The following is a 7,890-nucleotide window of genomic DNA, read 5'->3' on the forward strand; positions in this document are numbered from 1 at the left end:
CACAAAGGGGTACGCACCCGCCCAAAACGCCCTCAGCCGGCTAGACACCCACGGCCTCGGCTAGCCCGCCGGTTAATTTGTGTCAAAGCGACAAGTTAAACCAGCCCCGCCGTGTTCGCGACCGTGTTCGCCCGCCGGGCCACCATGCTCCGCGTCGGCAACGACCGCTGCGCCTCGCGCGCCTCGCGCTTCCACAGCTTCGCCATGGAGAGCTTGCCGCAGCCGACGCGCGCGCCGAGCCCCCGCAGCAGGAGCGACACGCGCGTGACGAGCATGTAGGATTTCGGGATCTGGACGACCGTGTCGTACTGCTCGAGCTCGACCAAAAACGCGTAGGGCGACGCGTCGACGACGTCGACGTCGAAGCACTGCGTCGCGAAGGCCAACATCAACGTCTCGTTCATGTGCCGCGACACGAAGCCCATGTCCGCCAGCGTCGCCACGATCTCCGGCTCGTCCCGGCGCTCGAGGGCGACGTAGAGGTCCGCGAGCGTCCGCCGCTCGTCCGCCGAGAACCGCAAATAACACCCGTAGTCGATGAGCGCGATGCGCCCGTCCTCGAGGAGCATGACGTTGCCCGGGTGCGGGTCCGCGGAGAAGCCGCAGTCCGGCGAGAAGATCATGGCGCCCTGGGCCGCCGCGACGTCGCGGAGCGCGGACGACGCCGCGCGGCGCAGCGCGAGGTAGCGCCAGAGGCGCAGCGGCGCGAAGCGCGTGCGCTCCGCGGCGGCCGCGCGGCGCTCGAGCTCGTCGCGGAGCGACCGGCCCGCGAGCCAGTCCATGGTCAGCACCTTCTCCGTCGTCAAGGCGCGCTTGGACCGCGGGATCGTCACGCGTTTCGGGCCGTTCCGCTCGACGAACGCCGCGCAGGCGTCCATGCGCCGCGCCTCTTCCGCGTAGTCGAACTCGCCGGAGACGCGCTCGCGGAACTCGTCGACGGCGGGCAATAGCGCGGGCTTGACGACGCGGAGCACGCGCCGCACGTTCGCGAGGTCGCTGAGGATGAGGCGCCGGCCGCCCGGGAACATCACCTTCACGGCGACGGTTTCGTTCGTCGCGCGCACGACGGCCCTGTGGACCTGGCCGATGGACGCCGCGCCGACGGGCACCTCGTCGAAGGCGCGGAAGAGCTCGCCCACGGGCCGCTCGAGCTCGCGCTCGAGGACCCGCTTCGTCGTCGTCCACGGCCGCGGCGGCGCGTCGTCGACCATGAGTTCGAGGCGCCGGACCCACGCGTCCGGCAGCAGCTCCGGGAACGCCGTCGAGATCAGCTGCGCCGACTTGACGTACGCGCCCTTCATGTCGACGACGAGCTTCTCGAGGCGCAGCGCCGTCGCCTCGTGCACGGCGTCGAGCTCCCGCTCGCGCCGCAGCAGCCGCGTCTCCGCGAGGAAGCGGCCGTAGCAGAGGCCGATGCGCGCGAGGCCGCACTCGAAGCGCGCGCTCCGCCGCACGGGCCGCTGGCTCGCGGCGCCGGCGACGGCGACGGCCGCGAGCGTGCGCTTCTTGCGCAGCAGCGGCGGCACGGCGGCGAGCCACGCGCGGCCGCCGTCGTCGCCGGCGGCCGACGCGCCGAGGCCGCCGAAGCGCCGCGGCGGTGCGAGCGCGTCACTGCAGCGCGCCGTGACGAGTAGCAGCAAGAGCGGTCGCATGAGTTGCCTGCAGCGCGTGTGCAGCGGCGTCGTCATCATGCCTGAGAACGTGTGCAGCGGCGTCATCATCATGCCTGAGAGATTGAGCATGTTGAATGTAGCATGTTGAATGTACAAGGTGTCAAATTTACCTTTGGCTTGAAACTCCCGACCTCGGGCTGCTCGGCCGCATCTCTCCGCCAGTTCCTTCGTCGCGCCGGCTCCAGCCATGGCCGACGAGGAGGGCTGGGTGAAGCAGCAGAAGAAGACCTTCACGCGATGGGCCAACACCTACATGCGCATCCACGCCACCACCAAAGACATCGGGGACATCTACACGGACCTCAAGGACGGCGTCAAGCTCATCGCGCTCATCGAGTCGCTCTCCGGCAAGCCCTTCCCCATGAAGTACAACAAGAAGCCGAAGATGGACGCGCAGCGCCAGGACAACCTGAAGATGGTCTTCAAGTTCCTCAAGGACTCGAAGATGCCCCTCGTCAACATCGGCGCCGAGGACATCACGAAGGAGAACCACCGCATCATCCTCGCGCTCTTCTGGGCCTTCATCCAGTTCTACTCCGTCAACTCGATCACGCTCGACGGCGTGTCGGGCAAGGAGGGGCTGCTCCTCTGGTGCAAGCGCCAGTGCGCGCCCGACGGCGTCACGGTGGGCAACTTCCACCGGTCCTGGTTCGACGGCAAGGCCTTTTTGGCGCTGCTCCACAACAACGTGCCGCACCTCGTGGACTTCGAGGCCGCGTCGAAGCTGCCCCAGGACGACGCGCTGGACCTGGCCTTCGAGACGGCCGAGAAGGCGTTCAACGCGCGCGCCGCGTCCTGGAAACGCGCCCCGCGACGCCTCACCCGCGCCGTTCGCTAGGTGCCCCAGATCATCAACGTCGAGGACATCGTCGACGCGCCCAACGGCAAGCCCGACGAGAAGATCGTCATGACCTACCTGTGCCTGCTCTACATCGAGATCAGCAAGCTCGCCGTGCAGCAAAAGGCCGTCAAGTCGATCCTCCAGGCCGTGGAACTGACGAAGAAGCACAAGGAGCTCGCGGAGTCCTACGAGACGGGCGCCGAGGCGCTCTTAGAATGGATCGAGGCGACGAGGAGCACCTACGAGAACGTCGCCGAGGGCGCGTCGGGCCACGGCGACACGTCGGCCAAGATCGGCGAGAACATGGCGGCCTTCGTCGGCTACCGCCGCGCGACGAAGCCGCCGAAGAAGCAGGAGCTCGACGCTCTAGCGGGCATCCTGGCGACCCTGAGCCAGTCCTGCGAGAACAACTTCCGCCCGAAGTACGCGCCGCCGGCCGAGCTCGCCCCGGAGCTCCTCGCGGGCGCCTGGAAGGCGCTCGAGGCGACGGAGGGCGCCTACGAGACGTCCATCTCCGCGTCGTTCGCGCGCTTCGTCGGCCTCGAGGAGTTGTTGGGCAAGGTGAGGGTGAAGATGGCCAAGACCGACGCCTTCCTCGACGAGGCGCCGCCGGCCGTCTTCGGCGCGACGGAATACGGCGCGACGGCCGCGGAGGCCACGGGCCTCCTGGAGTCGTGCCGCCTCACGGCGTCGCAGCTCGACATCGCCTCCGAGGTGCCCGCCCGGGTCGACGAGAGCCTCGCCGGGGCCGAAGGCGTCGAGCTCCACGCGTCCTACGGCGCCGTCGCCGCGGCGAGGGGCGCGCTCGCCGGCCGCTTCCCGTCGATCGCGGACCTCGCGGCCGCGCGGGCGCGGAAATTGGAGGTCGCCATCGCCGAGTTCGAGAAGCGCCGGTCCTGCGACGACGTGCTCGCCTGGATCGACGACCAGATCCGCGTCTTCAAGCTCAAGGACGAGTCCGTGCCGAGGAACACGATGATCGAGGTCACGCGGCTCGAGCTCCACCTGGACCGCGAGTTCAAGGAGGGCTGCGAGCTCTACCGGGAGAAGTGGGCGGCCATCGTGCCCTACGAGGGCGCGGACGCGTCGGCGGCGGCCGTCGCGGGCCTCGAGGCGCGCCTCGCCGAGGTCGCGGCCCACTGGTCCGACATGGAGGGCCGCGCGGCGGCGCACCGCGCGTTACTCAAGGAGCGCCACGACTGGCTCCAGGATCTGCTGGACACGAAGGAGCGCTACTCCGTCGTCGCCGGCGACCTCGCGGCCAAGGGCCGGGACCTCGAGCTCTTCCTGCGCACGCCCATTTTTGTCGACTCCGAGGCCGACGTCGTCGCGGCGACGGCGACGTACGACGCGCGCGTCGACGATGCTCAGACGGAAGGCACGCTCACGTCGCTCCAGCTCGTCTTCAACTCGGAGGCCTCGGTCCTGGGCGCGAAGCTCCAGGCGGCCATCGACGCCGGCGAGGAGGACGCGGCCGGGTCCTTCGAGCGCTACGACGTGCCCGACCTCTCGAAGCTTTTGACGGAGCTCGACGCGCTCGCGATCGCGTACCGGGACTACCTCGAGGAGCTCCTCGCGCTCGAGCGGGAGAAGGAGCGCCTGCGCGTCCTGTTCGCGGGCATGTGCGACGCGGAGAAGGACAAGATCGCCGCGGAGGCCAAGGACCCGTTCGTCTTCGAGGCCTGGGTCTACAAGGAGTCGGAGCTCTTGGCCGCGCTCCGCGCGAAGCGCGAGACGTGGACGGCCATGAAGGACGCGGCCGTGCTGGCGCTGTCGCCCGTCGCCGAGGAGCTCGCGGCCCGCGGTGTCATGGCCAACCCGCACACGTCCGAGTCCGTGACGACGATTCGCTTGACGTACGAGCTCCAGGAGCGCGACACCGACGAGCTCGTAGAGAGGGCGGAAGCCTTGGTCGCCGACGTCGCCAAGCTGGAAGAACGAAAGGCCGAGTACGTCGAGTCCGCGGGCATGTTCCGCGACTGGATCGACGGCGTCGCGGACCGCTACCGCAACGTCGCGGAAGGCGCGGCGGGCTTCGGCGCGTCGTCCGCCGCCGTCAAGGCGAGCCTCGAGAAGTTCTACGAATACAAGACCAACGAGAAGGTCGACCTCCAGTCGACGGTGGGCGCCCTGACGAAGTCGCTCGCGGAGCTCCACGCGGACCAGGCGAGGATCTTCCACGACGCGTTCTCGCCGCCGACCGGCCTGTCGGCGAAGCTCACGCAGATGGGCCTCGTCGGGTCCATGACGGCGCTGGAGACCGTGGACAAGCCCTACGAGGCGGCGCTGCGCAACGCGCACCTGCGCATCTGCCAGATCGAGGCGGACCTGCAGACCATGGACGCGCGCCTCGACACCTGCAACGACTTCATCGCGGAGCAGAAGGCGCTCTTCGACTCCCACAACTACGGCGACAACCTGGCCACGGTCAACGCCCTCCTGGAGAACGTGCACCTCGACAAGAAGCTCGGCGGCGTCTGGGACGAGACGCTGTCCACGCTGAAGGCGACTTTGGACTCCGGTTCGATGGACGCGCACGAGAACCGGCCGGTCTTGTTGGAAAAGCACTACGCGGTGCGCACGAACTTCGACGGCGTCATGGCCCAGGCGCCCGAGTACTACCACAGTTTAGGCCAGTCGAAGATGGAGTTCGAGAAGCTCGCGACGCTTCTGGAGCCCGCGACGTGGATCGAGGCGACGGCCCGTCTCTTCGACGAGGAGCCGTGGCCGCGGCCGCCGGGGGCGCCGAAGCCCAGCGCGTCCGAGGTCCAGCAGGCGCTGCACGTCTTCGACCTCAACTTCACGTCGCGCGTGCCCACCGTGCGCAAGGCCGTCCAGGACGTGTCCGACGCGTCGACGATGTCGCGCGCGTCGAAGCGCCAGTCCATCAAGTCCTGCATGGACGAGGTCGGCCGGTTGGAGATGGCGTTGGGGGCGTTGGAGAACGACGCCGACGTGCGCTACGAGGCGCTGCAGAAGGAGGTCGAGGCGCTCGCGGACGTCGCGGACAAGAGCCGGGAATACGCGACGGCGGCCGTCGAGCTCGACGTTCTGTACTCGACGCTCGAGGAGGAGCTCGCCGCGGAGCCGAGCGGGTCGCTGGGGCTGGCGAACGTCGAGGCGCAGATCGCCGCGTTTGATGAATCGACGACGGCGCTCGCCGCGAGCATCGACGAGAAGTTCGGCGAAATGGCCGCGCTCGCGGAGTTTTTGAACAACTGCGGCTACGCGGAGGCGCGCGCGGCCTTCGGCCGCTTCACGGTCCGGTCGTTGAGCGACCGCAAGGACGCCTGCCTGAAGGCCGTCGTCGACCGCGGCGAGCTCTTCCGGGGCCCCGGCGGCATTTTGGAAATCGAAACGGCCAAGGAGAAGCTCCGCGTCGACTTCGCCGCCGCCGCCCGGGAGTTCCGCGACGACACGGCGTCCAAGGCCGCGAAGATCGAGGGCAAGGCGCAGACGCCCCGCGGGTCCGTCGTGTCGCCCCTGCGGCGCATGTCGAAGATGTTCAACGCGGGGCCCAAGGTCGACCTCGACGTGCAGCTCGCGGGCATCCGCCAGGTGAAGAAGGACTACGACGAGGGCGGCCTGCTGGCGCCCTGCGAGGCGCTGGCGACGCAGCTCGAGGCCCAGCAAATCCGCGTGAACCCGCACACGCGCGACAACATCTTCACGCTGCGCGCGGCCGGCGGCGCGTTCGCGGACAACTACAAGCGGTTGGAGGCGTCGCTCCTCGCGCAGAAGGCCGTCGAGGAGGGCCGCAAGATCTCGCCGGAGAAGCTCGCGGAGATCCGCGAGAACTTCGACGAGTTCGACTCGACGGGCGACGGCGAGCTCACGGAGTCGGAGTTCCACAGCGGGCTGACGTCCGTGGGCATCGCGATGTCCAAGGAGAAGGTCCAGGAGAACTTCGAGAAGCTCAAGGATCCCGACACGGGCCGCATCGTCTTCGAGACGTTCCTGCCCTTCATGGAGGCCCACCTCACCGTGCGCGGCGCGAGCCAGAGCGACGTCCTCACGGCCTTCTCGGACCTGCTCCCCAAGGCCGACGGCGACGCGCCCGCGGCGCCCGTCATCTCCATGGGCATGCTCGCGCGCTCCGTCCACGACCACGACCTCCTCGAGTACCTCACGGCGAACATGCCCAAGGCCGAGCCGCCGAAGAACGGCGAGGGCCTCTACTACGACTGCACGGCCTTCGTCGCCGACCTCTTCAAGCAGTGAGCGCGGCGCGCGCGTCGGAGGGGTAACTTTCCGTCACGGTGCCGCGCTCTCGCTCGATCGATCGAGCCTGGGACTGTGGCTGGACTGTCGAGTGTCGCACCCCGCGCCGTCGAAAAAGCGGCTCGACGAGCAGCGCGCCGTGGGACCGTCGCGCGCACAGCATATCAACGTCCGGCGCGCTGCGGCACCGTCGCGCGCACAGCTTCTCGACGAGCAGAGCGCCGCGCGGTCAGTGTTGCGTGCATCGCTTGTCGACGAGCGGCGCGCGCGCGCACGGTCGCCGCTCCCCGCGCGCGAGCCGCTGGCTCCGCAATGTCAGCGTTGCCATCGACCGTGCTACGCTCGCCTGATGTGTTGCTCGAAATCCTGCACTACGTCCGCGACGGCGCCGACTTCCTGCAATGCGAGCTCGTGTGCGTCGCGTGGCGCAGAGCCGTCGGCGCGGAGGCGCTCTGGGAGCCGCGGCCCATCCACTATGGAGACTTCCTTCTAATACATGCTGCCGCGGGCAGGCGCAGCGTCCTGGAAACCGCCGCTCTCCATGCGATAGGAGACCTCCAACGCAGCAAAGAATCAGCTTTTGACAGCGTCCTCGGCACCATCAAATTGCGAGGGCTCATCGAGTCCCTCTACAACCGCTGCTCCCATCATGATTGTCCGCGGCCTCGTTTCACCGACGGCGCCGTTTTGGCCCTGTGCGAGATCGTGGAAGTGTGGATGGCCAATATGTTGGAGGCCTCTCTGCGTCTTTCCATACACCGCGTGCGTACAATTGAAGGAAATGACGACCCAGAGCTTCCTGCAATGCCAGAGAACGGCGCCATCGTGGGCGCAGTCGACTTGACCTTACAACTGATACTGTACAAACATAACACTGGGCAGGAATCTGCCAACTCGACGCTCATAAACATTGATAATTGGCTTGATGGAGTTGAGCAGAGTGCTACTAGCCATGGGATGGATCTGACAGAACATGGCTCCTGCGGGCAGATGACTAAGGAACGTCGCCAGCGGATTCTCGACCAGCTTGCCAGTGAATGCTCGAGTTCTGAGTGTACGCGCATCGTGCGGCGTATTGCGCGGCGAGCTGGTGTCGCCGGTATCACCGGAGCCACGATGGATTCGGCCTTTTGCTATTGCCTCGGCGCCCTTGGC

At 67.7% G+C, this 7,890-nt stretch overlaps 2 protein-coding genes across 2 annotated transcripts; one reads left to right on the forward strand and one right to left on the reverse strand.

The window, feature by feature from the left end:
• Positions 1 to 95: 95 nt before the first annotated feature.
• AURANDRAFT_64517 (hypothetical protein) lies at positions 96 to 1,652 on the reverse strand (the record flags this gene model as incomplete). The annotated part of the gene is made up of 1 exon (XM_009039124.1): positions 96 to 1,652. One exon carries the CDS (start codon positions 1,650 to 1,652, stop codon positions 96 to 98), a length of 1,557 nt encoding a protein of 518 aa, XP_009037372.1.
• Positions 1,653 to 2,088: 436 nt separating this feature from the next.
• Positions 2,089 to 6,735, forward strand: AURANDRAFT_71718 (hypothetical protein; the record flags this gene model as incomplete). The annotated part of the gene is made up of 2 exons (XM_009039046.1): positions 2,089 to 2,361; positions 2,512 to 6,735. 2 exons carry the CDS (start codon positions 2,089 to 2,091, stop codon positions 6,733 to 6,735), a joined length of 4,497 nt encoding a protein of 1,498 aa, XP_009037294.1.
• Between the last annotated feature and the right edge of the window lie 1,155 nt (positions 6,736 to 7,890).

This window comes from Aureococcus anophagefferens (assembly GCF_000186865.1).
Source record: "Aureococcus anophagefferens unplaced genomic scaffold AURANscaffold_10, whole genome shotgun sequence".
NCBI lineage: Eukaryota > Pelagophyceae > Pelagomonadales > Pelagomonadaceae > Aureococcus > Aureococcus anophagefferens.